General features: G+C 32.6%; 1 protein-coding gene across 1 annotated transcript; it reads right to left on the reverse strand.

Annotated features, from left to right (window-relative positions):
* Positions 1–21,483: 21,483 nt before the first annotated feature.
* Positions 21,484–24,081, reverse strand: LOC118200283 (acid-sensing ion channel 1-like). The gene has a single exon (XM_035372231.2). The coding sequence runs from the start codon at positions 23,609–23,611 to the stop codon at positions 21,854–21,856; it is 1,758 nt and encodes a 585-aa protein (XP_035228122.2). The 5' UTR covers positions 23,612–24,081; the 3' UTR covers positions 21,484–21,853.
* Positions 24,082–24,803: the final 722 nt, after the last annotated feature.

A 24,803-nucleotide genomic window follows, 5' to 3' on the forward strand; every position in this document is an offset into this window, starting at 1 on the left:
CTGAGTAAATTAGGCAATTCATTGGAGTAATATCTTCTTTTTTTAAATAGTCTGACATCAGAAATGCTCGATGCGGACGAGCATTGTGAGCCATTTGTCTAGGTCAATAGAGGCTACGACAGTTTGAAGATTGAAGACCAACTAATTCTTCTAGACGCTTCATGTTTCTTCAAGCCGACAGTAATGGTCTTCGAATGCAGTTGTTGCTACTGCCCGTCTTTGATCAGGCTCTCTATTAACTCTTGAGTCTATCAAGTAACCGTTACTTTTGCCCTTCACTTGAATGATGTCTTTAAGTCATAACTAATATATACTGATCACTGTCAGAAACAACAGTAACTTTAAACAGTACTACATACATGAATTCCAAGCTCGAGTCCATTGTGAAACTCGCTGTCAGTCACCTAATTTGCATATGTGATGCGCTAATTGGAGCGCAGTAGTCCAGTTTTGCATTCTTTTGCAGTTAATTAACGCATTATTACGAAATTCAACCGCAATACGATTTTAAAATTGGGAAAAAATAATTGGAAATAACCTCCCTCAAGTTTAAACCCAAATAATGTTTATAAAACTGGAAAAACCGATAATAATAGTACTAAAAATTTTATCCTATTTTTCAATATCTATTAACATTAATTTTATTTTAAACTATTTAAGACCCTATTGTTGGCGAATAGGAGATCGGCAGAAATAAATTGTTAAAATAGTCACTTTGAATTTAGGCCACACCCTAATTTTACGTCTTAAAATTTCGAATAAAAAATGTGGCTTAAATTTGAAGTAAAACAAAAACAATAATATAAATAATGATATCATCAGATTTTGGATGAAAATTTAATCAGTGTATCATAAACCTTTTTAATTTTGACGAGTAGTGTCGAAGGACAACAAATTCACAAAGGAAAAGAGCCACCTTTCAGATTTTTGAAGTATGTACTAATATGGGTTTTATCTGTGTGGCGTCATCTTTAGATGATTGGGTAGTTTGATTCTCAGTTTTTTTTTTTTTTTTTTTTTTTTTTTTTTGGGTATTCCCCAGTTTAGACTAAAATTCTGTAATAGATCGCCAGTTAAATTCTTCGCTTCGCCTCAACACAATTAAAAAAAAAAAAAAAAGAGGGAATTTAATAATATTTACAAATTAAAAAAAAATTATCTCATAAAATAGGTAGAATCATTGTAGTGAATTAAGAAATGAAATAAAAGTGTAGAAAAGTTCTTGAAGGAAATTTCAGTATTTTCTTCAGAAATTCTTTCATAAATGAATAACGAAACTGATCAGGATTAACAATTTTATATGTTTTTACCTTAAAAATTAATGTTCTAGGAACTCAGAAAATTTTACATTGGAATGGCATTTTGAAATTCTGGAAAGTCGCCAAATATTGATATAATTCAGATGATTAATTTACTTTGCTTAAAGCATTTTAACAACTAATCTTTTATGCATACTCTGCGCAAAGAAAAAAAAATCGACATTTCTGCAATCTACTGGGCCGATTGACGAATAATGGCATGAGCAGAAAAAAAGGAGCATTGTTCATTCTTTCAAATAATTTTAACAAAGTGCATAATTAATATTTGGCGTTATTATCCCTTATAAAAATATGCTATATTACAAAAAGCTCAAATATATAAATTCACGCATATCATGAAGACATTTTGAATAAAAAGATTTCTTGTAAGTATGCCTAGAAATATATCTATTTTAAGGTGATGGTAAAAAATTTATAGGTTATAATTCAAAAAGTTGTTCGTTGTATAAATATTAAAAAAAAATACAAATTTAAAAAAATAAATCAGAAAATATTTGAGAATATTATTTGGATTGAATCTAAATTTCGAATTGTGAAAGAAGGAATCAAATAAGTTTAATAAAAAAAAAGAGATTTAATAAATATATAACCAAATTCAATTAACATCGAGGGGGGCTAAAACTTTGAGACCTAATTTTTTAAAAACTGCTTGTGCGATTTGGCACTTTGGCATAATTTGAGTCCTAGAATCCAAATATAGAAAAAATCGGTATGTCATTTCAGAAAATGTCCGATTTTGTGTCCAAATACCTATGTTAGAACAATGCTATATATAAATCTAATATATATCCTAAGTCGGGCTTCCGAAATATAAAAAATGCAAATTAAATTTCGTGAGTCGACCCAGTAAAATGGGAGATACAGAACTTTCCCATTTCCTTTTGTGTAGAGTGTACGTTTCTTATGTTCATTTTTAATGGTAACGAAACTAATGTAAAACTGGACATCAAGTCATTAAAATATTAAACTATTATTTTTTTCAAATCTTGTTGTAGTAATGCTAATTACTTAACATGAAATGTATTCGCGACCCTTGTAAAGTTGCTTACGAAGCCGCAAGTGGCCTGCGAGCTGCTAGTTCTACACTGTTGCAGTAGGCAATAATAATATAGTAATTTTTAGTCCCAATTTCCATAAAATTTCAAGCATCTATTATACTTCTGTCAAAATCCATTACAAGAAAGTTTTAACAGTATTATTACTATTCCTGTTAATTACAGTAATTGTAACTTATTTAATTATAGTAATTGTAGTGTAAATAGCAGTTGTAACTTCATACCTTTCACAGTATGTGTAATGACCTTACGGATTAATAAGGCACCATAAGGAAAACGACACCAACATTTATTAAAAATTAACTTTCAAAGAATAATGAAAAAAAATTAACATTTAAAGAATAAAGGCAAACTCGGAGCACTACCTCGCTCCTACAACATAATTAACCTACCACCGGCCTCCTCTGAGGCTAATATGCAACTGGCCTCTCTCACTTGCTGGGCTCTGCCAGGCAGCTGATTGGCTCACCGCTGCCAGATACATGACACCCCCCCCGGTAAGATTGTGCTACGCCAAAGCGAAGCAGAATCTGAAAACTGAACCAGCAAATACAAACTTAAATTGTATACTCCACATACCAAATTAATTCAAAATATATGAACATGTATACATGATGTAATAACATACTTTGAAATAAATGCAATAAACATTCATCTCACAACAGATGAACAGATGGCTTGATACAATACCGGAGTTCTGTAATAAAACATATATGTAATACTATTTCAAAACACACTATTATAATGCAATATTAAATGGAAACCAGTAATTTGATTTTCAAAACAGATGGAAAGTAGCTCTCGTACAATTCCGGAACAAAAGAAAGTAACTAATGCAAAGTTTTAAAACATATTAGTTCATACTTAGTTCCCACCTATTTCATTCACCCACTAGTCTTGAAAGACCATCTGCATTTTTTAATTGTGCACCAGGGCAATGAGAAATATGAATATTATAGCGCTGAAGTGCCATTGCCCACCTCTGTAATTTGGCTGAATGCGGTGCCAATTTATACAAATATAATAATGGACTATGGTCTGTGATCAGCTCGATATTCGATCCAAACACCCAACACTCGAACTTTTTTAATGACCACACAACGGCATAAGCCTCGCGTTCAATAGTTGACCAGTTCTGCTGAGTTTTCGAAAGTTTTTGACTGGCAAAGCTGATAGGATGCAAACTGCCTTTGCTGTCTCGTTGTGACAAGCAAGCACCAACACCATATGAACTAGCATCACACTGTATGGTGTAAGGTTTTTCTGGTTCTGGAGTGTACAGTTTTGGTGCTTCACACAGTCGACGTTTCAGTTCTTTAAATGCTGATTCCTCAACATCAGTCCATGGAATTATCTCAGGAATTTTCTTTTGCGTAAGCTCCGTCAATGGGCGAGCTATTTCTGCATAATTCTTTATGTAATTATGATAATAGTTGAATAAGCCTAATGCACTCTTTAGAGCAGTCTTTGTTTTAGGACTTTTTATAATTTCAATGGCTTGTAATTTTTCAGGATCAGGTTGATGTCTTCCAGCTCCTATTATATGTCCTAAATACTTTATCTCCGAACGTGCAAAAACACATTTCTTCACGTTCACCGTAAACCTGAGCTCACTTAATGTAGTTAGCACAGCATCTAAATGTTTGAGATGCGAATTCCAATCTGGTGAAAAGATAGCAATATCATCAATATATGCTTTGCAAAAATCACTGTGTTTTCTTAAGGCATCATTCATCACTCGCTGAAAAGTAGAAGCTGCATTTTTTAATCCAAAAGGCATCACTTTCCAACGATATTGGGAACGATGTGTCTTGAATGATGTTAAATCACGACTTTCTTCTTCTAAAGGTATTTCCCAGTAACCTTTCAAGACATCTAAACAGGTGATAACATTCGCGTGTCCAATTTTATTGATTAGATCAGTCACATTCTCCATTGGAAAATCAACAGGCTTGGTTACTTGATTCAACAACCTGAAATCAATACATAACCTCATACTTCCGTCTTTCTTGGCAACACATACGACCGGGTATGCTATTTCAGCTTCACTTGGCTCAATAAGACCCAAGCTCTCCAATTCCTCGATCTGTTTATCTACTTCAGGTTTCAAAGATTCTGGGATCTTATAGATATATGGCTTTTTTCTTTCAGCTCCAGGTAACAACCGAATTCTATGTTCACCAACGCTGGCTATTTGGATCTCCCCAGAAAATAACGCGATGTGCTTGAGTAAGAGCTCGTGTAATTCCTTTTGTTTGTTATCCTCTAAATGACTAATATTCACCTCGATGTTCCTTTTAGTTACTGCGCAATCTCCTTTATTTGGAGTGGTATGAATTTCCCCAAACTCAGAATCATCTTCAAATATCACTCCCACAGTTTGTGCTCGAACATGAAATTTTCTTATTTTGTTCACATGAACATGCCTCACACTCCCATCGGGTAATTTAACTTTGTAAGAATGAGGATTTACTCTTTCAACAATTTCACCTGGACCTGTCCACCTAGCATATAGCTTGTTGCTAGAGTCTGGTATAAGTAAATATACTAGATCACCATTTTAAAATTCTTTCAAACTTTTGCGACGGTTAAAATAATATGCATAAGCTTCTTGTTTTTCCGCGGCAGATAAAGAAGCGAGCTCAGATGCTTTCTCTAAATTTATCTTTAATTCTTGTAGATAATCAACTGCTGAATTACTCAGATTAAGAGGTAATGGTATTTCACCGGACCATGATGATTTTAACACAGCTAAGGGACCTCTAGCTTCACGACCGTACATAAGCATAAATGGAGATACACCGGTAGTGCAATTTGTAACTTCACGATACGCAAAAAGTAAATAAGGTATGTGCTTGTCCCAATTAACAGGATCTGTGCGAATTACATGATGTAACATTTGTTTAAATACTCGATTCCATTTTTCCACTGAGCCGTTTGATGCTGGGTAACCAGGTGTCGAAAAACGAGGATGAGTTCCTAACCTTTTTTCGAATTCTTGAGTTAATTGTGAGGTAAAATTAGTGCCTTGATCACTACAAATTATTTCTGGAATACCGGTTCTCATAAAAATATCTAAAAGAGCCTCACAAGTAGCTTTAGCAGAAAGACTTTTTAAAGGTATGACTTCTGGCCATTTTGAATTGAATGATTATCTATCAAACACAAACAATATTTATGTTTCCTTCCTGAAGGAGGTGAAATTTCACCAATAATATCTATATTTACCGTATGAAAGGGATATGGCGCGCGAACAATAGGAGTAATCGGAATTTTATCCGATTGTCTTTCCGGACTTTTTAATTGACATCTTTCGCATGTTCTACAATAATTTTCTACATCTCCAAAGATGTCCAAACATATCCAAATATGTTCGGCCAATAAAATGAAAGCTTAATTCTTTCTTTAGTTTTCCTCATACCTAAATGATTTCCGAATATGGAATCATGAGCTAATTGAAGGACTTTATTTCGGTAATTCTCGGGCAAAACTAACTGTTGTATGTTTTCCCCACAAATTTTTTCTTTATGAAATAATAATTCGTCCTGTAAAAAGATATTATTCTTCCCTACTTCTGCGTCCTTAAAAGAATTTATTAACGTTTGGCAGTTTCTCTGATCGACCTTAAATTTATTCGATTCCGAATAACTGTTTAGTCTTTCATCATTCTGATTCGCAACTGAGCTATAAAAAAGATTTACATTTGACAGTTCAACGGCGCCAACCTCAAGTTGTTTTTGTTTATGAGTTTCCGGTTTCGTCTCGGGGAAGACTGTTGATTCATTCTCGTCTTCAAATATGCGATCCCATACATCTGGTGTAATTAAACATTGGACATTTAGCTTATCTGTCAACGCGAAAAGAGCTTCTACGCGCGAATATAGACAACTGTTTGGTTTTTTGTAATAAATGGGAATAGTTGCTAACGTTGCCTCTATGACGTCGCCAAATGCGGAACTTATAATGATTTTACCCTTACTTTCTATTTTTAAATCAGGAATTAATGTAGTGTTCAAAATTGGTATTTCCGTACCTGAATCTTTTATAGCTTCTACTTGCTTCCCTGCAATGTAAATAGTAATCTTTTCCAAGGAATAAAAAATAAGTTTTCCGTCGGAACACTCGGGTTTTTGTAAATGTTTAGAATTTACATTTGTAACAACCGCATTGTCCTTCGACTTACTTGAAGTGTTAACTTTCGGTTTGACCGGGAAATTATCGTTCTGTTTATTGGACCTCTCAAATTTATTTCGCCTGTTCGGGCAATCCTTAGCCAAATGTAAACTGCTACTAAACACATAACATTCTCGCGGTTTAAACGAATGTTTCTGTTCATTTACCACTAAATCTTTTCTTAGCGCTGGTGGAATATATTTAGAGTTTTTGTTGTATGAATCACGAAAATTAGCGCGTTTTTCACCTCTTATGTCATCAAAAGATTTACCTTTTGCGATGAAATAAGTGTCGCATTCCTTCGCTAGTTCTTCTGGACGTAGCCAACTTTCACCTTGTCGAACTGCAACATGGCACGCTAAATCACTATCCAATGTTTGAAAAAGTTTGTCAGAAATTATTAAGTTAATTAAAGACTCAAAATCATTGACGTTTCTACTTTTACAATAATGGATCCAACATGATCTTAAACGAGAGGCGAACTGCAAATGAGTTTCTCCCGTCAACCTTTGAGCTTGGCGAAAATTTTCTAAACATATAATTGGCGATGGTTCATATTCCTTAAGAATTAAAGATTTAATTTTTTCATAATCTTTCAAATCATCATCTTTAATATATACTAGAATATTAGAAGATTTATCACCTATCAGTTTAAGTAAAATTTCAGACTTAAACTCATTTGGTACGTTCTTATGCTTAAAAGCCCTTTCTATGGAATCAAAAAATAAGTTCCATGCTTCACCCTTTTTAGGTACAGAAATCGATAATGCCTGTACAGCTTTCAAAAGCTTATCTAATGAAAGTGTATTTTCTACGTTATTACTAGATTCGTTGCTACTTTCGATTTGCATTAAACGCAATTTCACAATTTCTTCTGACTTTTTCCTTTCTTCAACCGTAGTATTAAGAAATTCAATAACAAAATCTTTATCTTTCAAATATTCTTTAGAACTTAAAAGCTTATCTTTTAATTCTACAACTTTTAAACTAGAATCGGCTTCTTCACCTAGTTCCTTCAACACCGAAATCAAATCACTTTTAACTATTCCTTTAAACATATTTAGAAGAAATTTTCCTTAAAGTTACAACAAAAATTTCTCACCTTTTCTTCAAAATCCAGTCGGCTTCGTTAGCTCTGGTTCTCGAAAGAGAGCGTGCTGTAATGACCTTACGGATTAATAAGGCACCATAAGGAAAACGACACCAACATTTATTAAAAATTAACTTTCAAAGAATAATGAAAAAAAAAATTAACATTTAAAGAATAAAGGCAAACTCGGAGCACTACCTCGCTCCTACAACATAATTAACCTACCACCGGCCTCCTCTGAGGCTAATATGCAACTGGCCTCTCTCACTTGCTGGGCTCTGCCAGGCAGCTGATTGGCTCACCGCTGCCAGATACATGACAGTATGAGAACAGAATATATGCTTAATCTACTGTCTAATTGCAATTTAGAAAATTGTAAACTTACCACCATAACAAGTTCGTCCATCTGGGCACGTTTTAGCACCAACAAATGATATTAAAATAAGCATCAGAAAAATCTCCCCAAGATGCATTTTGGACTGAAAATAAGAATTTCGTAAATTATGTACAGGTGAACTTTATTTTTAAAAATGTGTTAGCAATCAAGCACCATTTTACTTTATTAATCCATTTGCATTATCATTGAGTATACGCTTGATTCAACCAGCCATTACCACCGTAGCGCATATACACGCTTTTAGAGGACGTTTGCAGTGTCACACATTTGCACGGTAAGCATACACTCATTAATGTCAGTAACATTGTACAATAAAACATGAGGGAATTCATTTTGAACAGAAATGCTTATGATCGTTCCAGAGCACTTGAATCTTGATTTAACTCTTTCACAGCGAAGTTGCTTGAAACGCCTGTATATTCTGACATCGGTAGGTTGCACCCCCCCACGCTTGAGTCTATTTTCTACCTGGTGCTTTCCTTCATCATGTTAGTGCATGGCTCAATAGATTGGAGAGTTGTTAAATGACATGTCGATCATTCTTTTGAAGCCACTAAAGCAGCTGTCTAATTTGAATGCACCTCTTCCCTCTTCTTTGTTTTGCGTCAACGGTTTTAGCTATTGATGCTCGCAGAAGTAAGCCTATCCTAAGAGAAAACCGCACAAAGATCCCGAAGAGAGAAATAATCACTTCACTTAAGTAGGTTATTGTTAACGTTGCAGCATTCAACTTGGCAGGAGGGAAGGAAATCCATTCCAACAGAAATTCGTATGTCCTGGCGTTTCTTACTGTCTGTCTATGGTAAGAACAGCTCTCGCCAGTTTGTCTGCAGCTGTCTGTTGCCGTAGAAACGAGCCCTAACCCATTTTTCATAGGGGTGTCTTGAAGACTTACTTCTGAGTTTGCCACCTTGGCGCATTTAAAGATGATTTGGCGATATTCACATTTTGTTTTAGTTTCAAGTAAAATTATCATTGACCCTTTGCGTCGACCCCGACATCCAATTTCCGAAAATGAAAATTCGATGGCGTAGATAAAGCTTTTGCAATCAAGAAACGGTCTTTGATTTTGCCGTGTGAGGTACAAGTCGCTGAATTTGTATATGTAATCCCTCTAGATGTACAATGAGTAAAAATAAACTTGTAGGGAAATAAATTTAAAAATCCGTGGTTATTTTTGAAGAAAAATTTTAATTTTGACATTTAAAAAAATCATGCTATTATTTTGCTTCTTTTTTGTTTATTTGTTTGCTTGCAAAATCATAGATGACATCTTAGAAATCTACTTGATTGCACCATTCTCTGTAATATAGTATAAACGCACTTCATAAATATAAAATAAATTTAATTTTTATAGTTCTCCCCTCTAACTGATCTACCGTGAACATTCAAAGCAATTTCTTCGGTCTTTAAATGACGTTCTGCTATGTTTTTATTTCAAAATTTTCTGTTAATTTATTGCTTGTCCTTTAATAATGACTATAAATTTCATCATTAAATGTATATGGAATCATCTTGAAAGTAAAAGCGTTTTTTTACATACCCATGCTCTCAATAAATACTTTTTGCGAACATTTCTTCTTCTCCCATACCTTTAAACTAAACCAAAAGCTGGTTAATTTAATGGCGGAAGGAAGCGAAGGTGAATTAAAATCAAAACTGCTTTTTCCTTAATTACCAGTGGTTTGGGTTGGTTTATATGATTACGGAAAGCCTCCAGGGCTAAATGCCTAAGAGGAGGGATGCCTTCATGGAGGGCTTGCTAAGGGAAACTGGCTGTGCGCCCAAAACCGTATCATGTTGCCAACATTTCTTAAAAGCTAAATTGCTGTCAATCCATGTTTCATCGATGTAAACGATGTGGCGTTCACTTCCTCTGAGTTTTCTCATTTCGCGTAAATAATTGTTCCTCCAAAATACAATGTGAGGTCTTTCGATAAGAATTTTTTTTTTCCTACGCATTCCAACGAAAATTCATTGAACACAAAACTTTGCACAAAGAGTCTTTTTGCCACGGGAAGTCTATTTTTTGCCTCAAGACAGGCAGTAATTTCCGCACAGATGGCACTTTCTTTTCTTTGATGTAAAAGTCTTGTATTGTCTGCCGTAGAACGCATTTGTCAAAATCGTCAATTTCACACTGATGATTAGCAGGGCTTTTACATTTCTTTCCAAGTGTATTCAGAAGTTTATTTTCACCGATTGTTGATACTTCGCTCTTCAAAACTTAAGGAAGAGGAACTACTAAAGAGTTCGCCGAAGCTTCAGAAGCGTAAAATTCTGCGACATTATACACGATTTGACGTGACTGAGACTTTAAAGGTTGACCTTTCTTAAACTGGAAGGGCATTTTAAAAAATTGGCGATTAACAAAGCACTACGAAAATCAAGCTAAATAGAAGCGAATTTGAGCAAATGCTAGCACAAAAGATATAACAATGAGAATAAAAATAGCTAATAGTAATAATATAAGGCTTAAGAAAAGATGCGTGCAGCTGGAATGAAGCCGAGAAGACGAATGATAAACTTCCCTTAAGCCAACAGTCGCCAAAAACAAAATAACAATAAAGCAACCCTTGGTTCGTCCCTATTTGAAATATACTAGCCCTGTTGCTATAGTGACCGCCACTCGCCAGACACCGTGGCGGGAGCTGTTCTTACCGTAGACAGACAGTATGTATGTGTGTCTTATGTAAGAAAAAAAAAATCGTCGCACAACGATGGGAATACTACTGTCGTAAATTTCAGAATAAGGCGGAATATCTACGGGATACCAGATGATGTCTTGATGAATAAGCGAAATCGAAACTAATCAGCCAGAGCATTTCATAAATGAAATAAATGCTTATTTTGGTCTTAAAAGATATAGTATATTTATTTTTACAATTTCCAGTCTTGTTTGCAACATGTTACTTATTTTGTACATAAAAATATAACAAACTTTTAAGTAATAAGGCTTACACAACGCTTATCATAGAACACCCCGAGTAACGACGTTTTTAGCTCGACTCGTTGTTGCCACATGGCGAATCTTAATAACTTTTCAAAACATTACATCATGTTGCCACTTAGGAAATCTTAATAATTATATAGAAACATTAAGTTATGTTCCACTACAGCCCCACCAGTGGCCGAGTAGTTAAGACCTGGCTTGGGTTCAAATCACGAAGGCTCTCTCCTCATAGATAGCAGATAGCCCTCGTGGCTTTGCCGTATTCAAATAACCTTCTTCATATTCAAATAAATTTTCTGTTTGAAGCGACACTTTTAATAGCATTCTTGTTTTTGAAAGTTTCTTTAATTTAAATTACTAAGTGAACTTATTCTACAAATTAAACTGCTTAAACATAGAGGTAAATTGTTGATATTAGTTTTCTGTTAATTAAAATATGAGTTATTCCTCTCCTCAGGCTTTTTTTTTTTTTTTTTTTTTAACTTTATGGAATAAATTTTGATTTTGAGCTTTCTGTAAACATCGTCTCCGGTATTATTCATCAATATATAGAATATCCATCAATGCTCATAAATCTCGGTTGTTAATTATTTCGTAAAAAAGCATATGAATATTTTACCTAAGGAAAATCTGACGCTTTGTGATGAAATTATTTCAAAAGTTCGCAAAGCCAAATATCTTGGTATCACTTTTAATAGCAAACTTAATTGGAAGGATCACCATCGAAAAGTCAGTTGAAAGTGCCAGAACTTGGCCAAGTTTTGCCGGGGTAATAACTTTTCGACAGAGTTAATTAAAAGAACTTCTAGTTGTCGCTTTTTTACTCCTGGGAAGCCAGGGATAAATCTCTTCCAAGTCCTGTTGGGAAGCCTGAAATATGAAACAACTCGCAGCTTCGTGGCGCCATCTACAATGATTTCTGTGAACTCTTTACAATTTTTCCAATGGCTCGTATTTGAAGCAATATAACTCAAAATATTGGATTAACTGAGGTCATGGCTCATATGTAAATTGGAAAAGGTTTACTTGGTTATTATTTTTCCGTCTGCAAACTAAATGCGTATTTAATGACGTCGAGGAACTTTATTTTCCTTTTCAGTCGCGAACTAAATAAAAACTTATAAAGTCCTCTTTTTGCATCCCGCCCATTACGTTTAGCACGTCGGATAATTATTTTAACTATTTCTAAATTAAAAGATATTTCGAATACTGAACAATGTTCTGCTGTAAGTTCGAAAAAATTAGTTTTCGATAATTTTAATATTTATGATACTGTATTCCACAAAATAGCTTTGTTAATCATTAAAGTCTACCTTCAATTAGAATTCCGTAATGCTTTGAATATCGTTTTAATACACCAAAAAACTTTGCTTTAACCATCGAAATATATTTCTCCTTTTTTTTTTAGTTGCAAAATAAGAATAAATTAACACATCCATAATTGTATATTTTTTCTTCTAAAAAAATTCTAAAATCTTAAAAAATGTTTTTGAGTACAAAGACATAATTTCTTAGATACTGTCTATTATTTCAGTGCAAAATAATGACATAAAATTACGTATTGTATTTGTTCTCCATATTAGTAGTTCACGAAGACATCTGTGAGATAATTTCCTCGCTTAAAGAGAAGAAATTAAAATTTAAGCTCATTGCTTTATTTTTTTTTGAAAAAAATATTTCCTGTAAGAGGAAAATATTTTTATTAGCAGATGAAAGAACAGAGCACTAATCAGAATTTTAAAAAATGCATAATTAAAAAATAAAGATTATGTGAAACTGTCCAAAGTTATGAATAATATTGAAACTGAAAACTTTTTGGTATAAAGCAGCGTTTCTTAAACTGTCGCGGGACCTGCAGCAGGGAGTTGCCAAAAATTTAGCAGTTTTGATATTTCTTTAACTTATTATAATAATTTTGCAATTACCAAATATCTTGACACAATGTATCTGAAAATAGATAAAGATAAGACAATACAGACAAAGAAAAAAAGGAAAACGTTTCGACGCATTCTTTAATAGAAACGTTCATTTTATTTGCTTTGCACGTGACGCTGTCATTTCTTCTGTTACTTATTTAAAATTTTCACGTTGTTCTATGTTTTAAAGTTAGAAATTAAAATTAATGACCTAAAACTGCAATAGTATATTACAGTAACAAGTGAAAAAATTGACAGTTTCATACACGCGTGTGTCGGATTTGAGCAATGCTTATGGGGTCCCAGAAAATTTTGGTAAATATTATAGGGTCTTGGGGTTCACGAAAAAATCTCAGTTATAAAAAAGGGATCACGACTGAAAAAAGTTTAAGAAACCCTGGATAAAGCAATAGACAGAATAAAAAAAAAAATAAAGGGATAACATTACTTTGGTTAATTACTAATTCAGACGGATTCTTAATCTAACAGCAAGTTTTAATTTAGTAATTTGAAGCAATGGAATGCAAACTCACTTGGAAATGGAAGAAATGTCTTTGTATAGATGATGAAATAATGTTATAAACCCCTCAGTGCATTTATAACGTTCTATCGCAACGATTTATCTTCTTACCGATTAGTTTCATGCTTGTACACACAACAGTGATTTATAACGGACTGCTAACTACAACAGATAATAATTTATTTACGAACAACAGAATTATCACTTAAAAGTCGTTAGCTTTGCTTTCTTTGCCGTTAGGAAAGAAAAGGAATAGTGTAATGTTTTCAATTAGTTATTTAAGAAAAGAAATATTTTTATCTCTATCATATATCACTTAACGATTTATTTTCTCTGACTTTATAGATTAGAAAAGGAAAGAATTATCTTATTAAAAATGAAGAACGGAAATTATTTTTATTTTTTTTTATTATTTGAAGGAAACGATTTGTTTTATTTGCCTTTAACCGACGTTAAAATAAAAAATAAAAAATTATAAAATGCAAGCGATACTTTTAAGTAAATATTTTCCTATGTTTTCCCTTTTTATTTGCAAATATCAGTTGCTAAGAGTTAATGAAGGACTTTATTTATTTATTTTTTAACGTATACTATTGTTCACTTTTTTTTACTACTTACTTGTTTTAAAAAAGTTATTAAAAATATTTTTCTAAAAAAAATATTCCGAAAATTTTCAAATTAACTCACATAAGTATTCGGGACAAATAGTATATATTTAATAAACACGTGTAAATAATGGTGCATTCCATATTTCGTTGAAGAGGTAAAATAACACCTTCCATGCACTTTGACATGAATTCAACTAATTGGTTTCATATACGAGCGTTCTATTTTGTTCCATTTCTTCGTTAAAATTGCTTTCATTAAAGCTTTCAAAGAAGCATCATATATCCTTATTCTTTCCATTCCAAGTTTTCTCATAGATACTTTTAGGCTTTCATTAAGAATATTTATGTATTTATACTGATCCATATTATATTCTCTGAAAACTAAATTTCCCATACCTGAGGCAACGAAACATTATGATTTCATTCCCGTGCTTAACAGTAGGTAATAGGTTTCTCGAATTCAAATCTCTATACGAATTTTGCGATCTGATAAAAATGTATTAAATTTTTACTCCTTTACAAATATAATATTGATTTAATATGATTAAACCTTTGCTAATCATAAATTTTACGAATGCCAGGCATGTCTTCCCCTTTTTAAATTCCTACTATTAGCTCACGCTCTCCCTATATCTTGCTCATATTTTCAATCGTTAATAAAATACTGTTTATTCATCCACTCAAGTTCAAGTACATTTTTTTAAACTTGTAGTGGATGACACGTATTGTTAATACAGTTTTTTCACATATTAATTCAATTCCTACTTATTTATTCCTGTTTATCGAAACTAAAGATATGCTGTTTTTTTAAATATATTATAAGACTTACAAATAATGACCGTTTATTAGGAATTCTCACGTGCTGTAAAAATTAATTTTATACCAATTTATAAATAATAGTACATAACTGTGATAAATGGAATTGTAATATTTAACAAAAATAAGTGGCAACAGAGTTCTAAAGCTTTTAAAGTGTATGATTTCATATGGCATTTCATAGCCTGATATATTAGCTGTTTGAAATTGCTTCTGCCTTCAATTCATAAATTAGAAACGAAAAAATGTTAGTAAAAAGTAACTAAAGTAAAATTTTTCTTTGTTGACCCAAGTAGAAATTGAAAAAAAAAATTATATTAGTTGTTTTGTTTTATTTTGGTTTGTTGACAAAGAATTTCTCTTTTCTTAGACCACTGCATTAATGACTCTTCTGAAGTTTCAGGCGTAGCTTTTATTACAAATCGTTTTTCTAAATCCACTGCACGTTTTCCTATACTAAGTTTTGGGTCTGGTTTAATTTTTCTTAAGATAAACAACATCTTTTTTAAGACAGATAATTAAGATAAACTTCCGAATGGTCTTTGCTTGGAATGTGGTCCAAACTTCAGAACATTTTAAAATTTTTCACACAGATTCGATGACTTAATGACATCAAAAGTAGTTGAATGCTTTATATCCATTATTTTTTCTCTGAATATTTTGAATACTTTTACTATCTTTAAACCGATGAATAATTAAACTTCTAATAGAGCTTCGTCTTGCCATGTTAATTTTAGATATGGAACTGTTAATATAGTTTGACAAACAAGTAATAATTTTCAAATGCGGACGATAACATTTTGTGATATATTTTCATTTAAAACGATAAAATTTCGACAAGAAATATTGTGTATCGAAGAATCTCAACAAAACTTTTCTGTGACTGAATTATTATGGGAGTTACTGAATAACACTTTTTTAATTCATTATTTTATTGCAAGGAATATTTTGGTGATATTTATTTTGTGACAATAAAGATTTAAAACAGAGAAAAAATAATATATTAGGAAAAAATTTGAAACCTGTGTTTCGATACTTAAATTTAAGATTTTCGCAAATAACTTTCAAAAATGCAAATGTCCGGAAAAAAATATGAGCCATTGTAAATGCTTAAGAAATTTGAGCTGCAGTAATACTTACAATTTTCTATTGAAACCAATCCTCAAGTGGTGGCACTGCCTTGATGTTTCTCGAATGGGACTAAGTGTGAAAAAAAGACGACCATCTGCAGTTCCAGATGAAGACTAAAATCGTTTGGAACTGGGGGATGATCCTCCTATAGATGTGAGATTATGAATATACTGTAAATGTGTTCGTCGTGGAGAAGTGAGATTCAATGCCAATGTTCATTTTTTCAGAAATATTAGACCCTTTCGGAAGTGTTCGTTTAAGAATCGACAAGGTTTACTGTATTTTGAATACGAAGACTGATCACCATTACAGTACTGGATATATGCTCCGATAAATTTGTGAAAACCCCACCACTAACCAAGTGGTTAAAACCTCTGAAAACTGGTATTTCAACATGGGTTTTTTACCCAGGAAAACGACCTCATTGCATGATTGGTTTCAATGGTTTACCCCATATGAAATGTGAATACCAGCCAGGTTTTCTTAGAAAGTCATCCACGAAGGTATCCCTCCTCTTCTCGTATGCTTTGTCATATTCAAATAACCTAACCTAAACTTGTGAAAATCAGATGAGAAAGCGAAATCAAACTTGTCAGACCATAATAAATAAATATTATTTTTATTTGATAGGTATCATAAAAAATAAATAAATAATTCAAAAGAATCGGTCTCAAAAAGAATACAAAGCTAGCAAAACTGTCTATTTCTTAATTTGCATATAGTTAAACATTTTAAAGCTCTGTAACATTTCAATCTGTGATGATGGATATAATGCTTCATTTTTATACAGATGAGAACATATGGGGTATATCTAGTTTTTGTGATCATTGTTTTAAAACAATTTCGTAGTTTGCTTGTGCTTGCTCGGTAGTGATATCTTGTCTGAGGACTCGTTCAACTTATCGCTTCTCTATACATAAACCAAGAATTACTGGCGTTGAAACAGTTTACTTAATTCCTTGTAAGAGCATTTTTTCAGATTAAAGTATACGTAGCTCTAAAAGTCAAATTAATTTCACTTTTACGAATCACGAAAAATTTTAATTTCTTTCGACTTATCCCATGTACTTAATAGCTTTGTATGGACAACATCTGTGTGGACACAGGTGGAAACTAACTGCTATTACTTCCTCGCGTAGAGCCGATGTAAAGTGATACACCCGAAAATCCCGACTAAACTCAAACGGCACGCTTTCGCTCTAAAAAGAAGTGAAATGGTGTTCCTTTTAATGCTTTTGAACATCAGGTAAAATTTGCTTGAAAATATCCTAACCTTAATTTTTACGACACTCTTTCAATAACTCTAGCCCACTGACAGTTCGTCACTGTCCTCAAAACAAAGAAATTTTTTTGTTCTAATATTTGAGTTAAAATTCAACTACTGCAACACAAATCACAATATATGCTGCTAAAAAATTTAAACGATCTTTGATGGCTTTCCAGTGAGACGTTCTTAAGTTCACTTTTTTATTATTTTAGATATTAAAATTTTCAATTATTCTTTACTATGTTTTGTTTTTAAATTCTTATACAATACTAATGTTGTAATTTATGCATATATCCTTTTTTTATTTATTTATACTTTGAATACAGGTTTTTAATGTATGTTATATTGATGTGCGTTAGTTTTACTACATTTTTGTGCGGTAATTTATTTATTGCCTGTTTCGTGTGATCTCTGATTTTTGACCACTTATTATATTTGCATACATTTAATTCCTTTATTTACACTCGTGTGCAAAATTAAGAGAATTTTCGAATTATGTCTGTTTTTACGAACAGTATTGAACTAAAGATACTAATTATGTCCCCGAAGAATAATGCAAATATCAAGAGTTGAATATGTAAGCCTACACTTGTGTGTCTGCGGAGCTGGGATTGTGAAAGGGAATAAGCGCACGAGAGGTTTTCGACGATTTGTGTGCTCGATAATCTTTCCCGACATTCGCCATTATTCTGGATACATTTTATGAGGTATCTGGTAGGATGAGTAACCACGAACGTATGTATGGCATTGTCGCTAGATTGAAGGCAGGCCAGTCACAAGCGCAGGCGGCTACAGAGCTCAATGTGACACCCATTTTCTTCTGCAATTTGTGAAAACAGTTTCAGGATACTGGATCTATACCGAGAAGGCCTGAACAAGATCGATCAAGATCCGAAACGATGACGGAGGATCATTATTTGGCACTTTCAGCGCTGCTACACAGGATTACTATAGCTTCACAGCTCTCACGAGAGCAGTATGCTACCACTGGAACGCGATTTTTACAGTCCACAGTTGCTCGGAGGCTTCATGAGATGGGACTGTGTGCCAGAGGAGCCACTGTTTGCGTCCCCGCCTCACTGCACACAAGAAAGAACGTTTAATATGTTGTAAACAACATGCGACTTGGACCAGACTTCAGTGGAGCATTATGTTAGACGTCTGCACATTCCTACATGTGTTTGACAGAGGCTTTCTAACTGCTATGATGTACAGGGAAGATATCTTAAAGCCTTATTCTCGACTTTACAGGAGCGCAATTGGTTCTGTATTTCTGTTAATAGACAACAATGCTCATCTGCATAGGTCTCAGCTAGTCGACGATTACCTCAGAAATTATGATATTCACCGCATCCAGATCTCCCGAATTTAACCCTGTACAGTATGTCTGGAAGGCTCTTAGGAAGGCAATTTTCTCTCGCCATCTTCCTCTGAGAACCATCCGGGAGTTGAAAACTTCCTTACTCGACTGCCACATTGATCCCTCACTTGCCGACTGTTCAGTATATCGTTTCGCTACGCGACCTGTCTGTCTGTGAGAGGAAACCCTACCGCATATTAGACCTTTTTTCAGTTCGATATCTGAAGGTGGATTCTGGAAATCCCCGCACTATGAGCTTTACTAACAATTTTGAGTAAATGACTTTTGATTGGTACATCGCTTTCTCTGTTATAAATGTGTATTCCTACCAAATTTCATTAGCATCTATCCATTAATTTTTCAAATTTGGCATAATCTGCAAATTTTCTAAATTTTGCATATGAATGTATTTATTGTGGTACTTACGATTTTATTTGAGTTAATAGTGGAATCGTCAGAGTGGGTTTGGCACAGCCAGAAATTTAGGGAGATATATGTATAGATGATTTCTGGGTTGTGGTTTTTGTGGTCAGATTGGCGTACTGTTAATCATATATTATTAATATTGCAAATTGTATAATTCTAATTGCGAATTATCTTTCAAGAAGTGGGCTCAGCAAAGACTCTCTTTCGTCTGTCTAACCATGAAATTTCTCGCAATTATACAAATCCTTTTTAGCAGATGAAAAGATCTGTATTTAAATGCCTAGAAATAAAAATTGATCAATAAGGTAAGACAAGAAGAAAAAAAATAGAGGCTTATTTTAGAGAGATGTTTTTTTCCTATCATTATATCTCTGGTGAAAAGGAACAAACTTTCTTTGAGAGTCTATGAAGTCTAATATGAGAGAACTTTCCAGGACAAGTAGATTTAATGTCTAAATATAACGAGTGCCATGTTTATATAGCAGCAAATACTGAAAGACTGATTTCGTACTTTAATATAAGCGTTTAAAAGGAAATAATCACAATAACTTCCAATGAAATTATTTTTGTTATTAAAAAGATGTGTACACAGAAAGAAAAATATTATTCAATATTTTAGACCAAGTCTCGAAACACAGATGAATATGATTTTAATAATGCTAGATTATGTTTCCTAAATAGTTATTATTGAAATTTATTTTACATTTTATTTTATGAAATTGGAGATACCACTGCAAAAAATCTTAAGGTTTAAATGAGAAATATAGGAAACAAACGGATTCTTGGTATGTAATACGGATATTGCATTAGACAGATCCTTTATTATTTATAATAATGCTGCAAGCATTATCGTTTGAATGCATTGTAATTAAACGTGATTTAAATTAAAACAATTAGATACATTATTAAAAGTAAAAATTTAAATTTTACCATATTTCATTACTTTTAATTTGCCAAGATTGATAAGCTATTACAGTCTGACTAAATTTGAAATATAAACTAAAAATCTTATGTTTCTCCAAATAGAAAAACTCTGAGAAATGTCTATTTGGGAGGCTGCACTGAGCATGTTAATTAAAAATCTTATATTTCACGCAATGGCAGTATTTATATAATAAAATTGTGAAAGGTTAACTAAAAATTTGCGCCAGACTTCATACTTTTAAGCAATGTTACAACATAACACTGTAAAATTAAGAAAATATTAAAAGTAGAAATGTATTTATACAACAAACGGAGGTTAGCTGTTAAATACATGTATATTAAAATTCTATAAACTGAAATTGTGTCGTAATATCGAAATAAGCAAAAAAGTGCTAGAGTTTTGTTATTTTAGCTAAATTATTATTCCCTTTAATTAATATTACATAAGATCACTGTTGCATTTCAGTCTTAGATCTATCTGGCTAAAGGAATCCATGATTTTGAAAAGTAATATTAATAATTGTAATATTAATAAATAGTATTAATTATACTTACATTTTTTAAAAATAATTATAAAAATTGTTACCTATATTTTTATTTTCAAAGCAATTTAATTGCTTATGATAAATAACTTAATAATCTTAAAATACAATAGAAATTAAAATTCTTCAGTGTTTCTCCTGGATAGAGCTTCATGAGTAGCCTTTTTTAGGGGTCCTTACGTGGAATTTCTTATATTGAGACACGAAAGCATTTAACTGCTCTTTTGGCGGTAAATTTCATGAGATGCATTAATATAAAGCATAGTAGGGTATCAATGTTGTAATTTACTACTGTATCTAGAAATATATAATTGTATTTATATTTCATTAATTATTCTTCAAATAATGGAACTGGTGTCTACATTTTCAAAAATTAGGTATTAGTATATTCAGTTTCTTACGCAGTTGTACATTAAAATGTGGTTTGTGTAGATATCTTTGTCATTTTTAAATGCGTTAAAAATGAATAGCTGAGAAAGAATGTACTATTCAATGTTTTTGCCATCAATTTTTGGGATGAAAAATCTTATGCGCTGTTTTCACAAGCTTATGATCTTCATGATTGTACGATCTTATGATCTTATGACTGAAATCATAATTGTATGATACGAAGATCTTATACTGTGAAAAAAATATTATGAACTGTTCGAAAGATGCGAAAACAACAAATTATATTAAAATTTGAAAATAAGTTAAATCACAAATTTGCTCAAATGATCATTCAGATATATTAGAGGTAGAGGATGGAGTAAACATGAAAAATCAAACAGAACTTAGATGACAAATATATTATTTATGAGTTTTAACAGAAAAAAAAATAGTTTAATTTGGAAATTTGAAAACATTTATTAAAACAAAACTTACATTAAGGGAAAAAAACTTACCTGCGAGAAGGCTGATTATTTCTTCATAAATGATTTAAAGCATTTAAATTAAAATGGTTTTGAAAGCGCTGCGAGGTTTTTCTTCATCAACTATTAACTAAATAAGATTTTTAATAAGGTTTTTATTATTACTTCAAACTTTACTTTTCCCCTCAGAATATTAAACAGAAGAAAATTCACTTTACACTGAGCATTGGAATATCATATTCAAAGAATTCTAAGAAATTAATACAGATTTGAAAGTAATGCAGCTGTTTTTAATTTCTCTACCATTAGATTAAGAAAGTGCAATAGATTTAGTACGCACTAATTGCTACAAATTTTTCTACAAGTATTTTTTCTATAAGTGCAGGCATATACTATATAACACTTCGGATTTTTAATTGGTTGATGATCGTTTAATACAGGTATCCTTAATTACAAGTATCATCCATAATTACTCGATTGATGACCATTTTTATTTTTACTTTATTCAGATACGATCCAGGATACGATTATTGCGCCAGAACTGCCACACGAGTACTAAATTTTCCACACATTCAAATATGGCTATTAAAGAGACACCAAGCCATAGTCCCATTTGTCCCCCGATTTGACTAAGCACTTCAGAATCATCAAACATTGGTTTCTGTCGGTAAATTACATGCTGCAATGTATCGTAATAAACTTTAAGTTTTAGACTAAACTTCCGAAATTCCTCTCGCGAAATGTTTTCATCGAATGCGTCTACCATTCTCGGTGTAATATAAGCTTCCGATGGCCACATCGCGTTGGAGATTTTGATATCATACGATGAAATTTCGCACTCGAGTGGACACTGACATTTGTTTTCTATCTCTTTCACCTTTTGAAAGATACAGCAAATTTCGGCATCGTTTTCCAAATCACAGTATCGAGCATCCCTTGCAACATCCTGGAATGGTAATTGACAGGAGCAAGCAGAATACATTGCATCTCTGAAACATTTTGCTTCACATTTTCTTTGATTGTCACCCGACTGGTAAGGGATACATTTATCTTTATAAGGATATGGTAACCGTGAAAAAGTAATTTTAGATACAGCTATATTTGTCTCAAATCCCGGACTAACGCTTAAGCCTTCCTCACTTGGCTCTGGATCGTCATATGGGTCATGGATAACAACCCATGTTCCTACTCTGTCAGTCAACCAAAAATATTCGGTAGTTTCTAAATCCAGTTCTAACTGCAGTCCTCCATTGGGGCCGATAAAAGAAGTGGTTAAAGGAGGTTTGTTGTCGTAACCCTTGTTAAAGGTATAACAGTTTCCGAATGCAGGATCTTGGTACAAAGTAAAATTTTCATGGGAACAGATTTCGTGATTGAAAGAGCAGGATGTGATAAAGGTTTCTTTTTGGTGGCCATAATTCTTACGACTGTCTGCGTCTATTTTTGAATACAAGAAGTAAAACCACATAGTTTCAAGAGTTTCAGGGTTAAATGTCTTTTTGGTTTCTTTGAAACAGTTTGGTTGTGAGACATTGAACTGGAACTGATCTTTAGATTGATTGGTATACAAAGATTCATTACATTCTTCATAACTCAGTTCCTGCAATATGCAAGGAATGAATCTCTTCCGCACAGCGTTTAAATTGCATATCGTGACAGCTGGAAATGTTTGGCTGAATTCGCTAACAGTGTCGACATTGACTACGACTGGATATTTATAGTATGCTGTCAAATAACGAATTATTTGTGAGCAACAACCTATTAATCCAACTACCACAAGAAAACTCCAAAAGAATTTACGGGTACGAGTTTTAGAATTTGCTACTTGATTTAAAGCATAAACTGATGATTTCTTGAAAAACATTGCTGCGATTGCCTTGAAACTAGATTTTTCTTCAGACTTGATGTTTTTATACTTTGCAAATGCATCATTTTGAATTTCATTAAAATTCTCACTCCTTGTATTTCTACAGGATACGTTATCCACAACGAACACTTTTGGTTTTCTGCTACTTAATTCTGATGATATTGTATTGTACTGACTCAAAAAGAATTGCTGGTTAATGTTACAGTAATCAAGCGCAGGAGGCATAGCGCTTGTTTCACTGTTCCAATGAATATCTTCTTCACTAGCCCATTTCGTCTTCACTAATCCAGATTTGTCACTGGCTGAACTTACGTCACTTGCTTCTTCATTTGATAAAGAATTATTTTTCACCACCTGCCGAAAATTAGTTCTACGTTGAAAGATTTTCTCGCTCATGTTCTCGATAGTGTTATGACAGAATGTCTGTGCTTGCAACAACTGGAGATATAATAAGATAATGCAGCAGTGATGAACTATACTTAAAATTTCATTTCTTCTCACTTTTCCTGCAGTTTATATTGAATGTTTGAAGCATCTTAACGGTAGTCTTGGACAATAAGTTTCTATTGAATTTTAGAATTTTAGTTTTAGTAAAAAATATTGGATCAGTCCGTTTGAAAATGCTTATCATTCCATTATGGCAAACGATTCCACTGTAGTAATTTATTACGTTTGAAAAAACTGTGCAAGTGCAGAAATAGTTAAGCACAATTCAAGGAAATGCTTCATTCAGCTATCGCTTCCTTTTTTCATGTATTTAAAGATGAGAGAAAAGTAGTAACTCAAGTAATGTGTTAGATAATCCGTATATAACTATAATAGTTAATAGCGAGGAATTTTAACCGCATTCTAAGTTCTGAAGGTAAAACGATACAGCAATAAGTAACAGGCAACACTTTTGCATGCTTGATGGCAACAAGTGACTCGTGTTCTTAAAAAAGTTTTTCTTCAGGTAAGGTTATTAAATTAAATGACAAAATGCTTACATAGCGCTGATAATGAGGATTTCGAATAGTGAGGTCAATATTATATAAGAGACTCCTAATTTCCCTTCTGTGAGATAGGAAATTGCTTATTGATTATATTTCATAAAACATTGTACCACTTTCCGTTTTATATAAGTTTCGAAACCATTTATCGATGACTATATAGCGTGTCTAAAAGTGCTAAGAGAAAAACTTCAGTTTTACACTTCACGGATCAAACCTTTCTTTGCATGATGTTTGAGCAACAGCCAGTTATCAATTTCATGTTCAAGTGTTTGTTCAGTAACAAATTTAAGGTTAGTAAACAAAAGATAAGTACTGTTAGATGGTAATCATTGAAAGTTTTATTTATATTCGTTTTTATAGTACATAAAATATTATATTCAGGGCATGAATATATCGCTAATATCAGAAATCAATATAACGTAAAGTTTTATCAAAATTTAATGGACCCACTATTCAAAACAAATTAACTTGCAGTCTGAAAATTTCAAATTTCAATCTATGATCTGAAGAGAGATTTTAGCATTAAGAGTTTTCATGTCTACATATATATAAAAATTATTCAAATGTTTTTCTTTTCTTAATGTTGCCAACTGGTA

The sequence above is a fragment of the Stegodyphus dumicola genome, chromosome 6 (genome assembly GCF_044657685.1).
Source record: "Stegodyphus dumicola isolate Sdum_Otavi_A_Nest chromosome 6, ASM4465768v1".
In the NCBI taxonomy this organism is placed as follows: Eukaryota; Metazoa; Arthropoda; class Arachnida; order Araneae; family Eresidae; genus Stegodyphus; species Stegodyphus dumicola.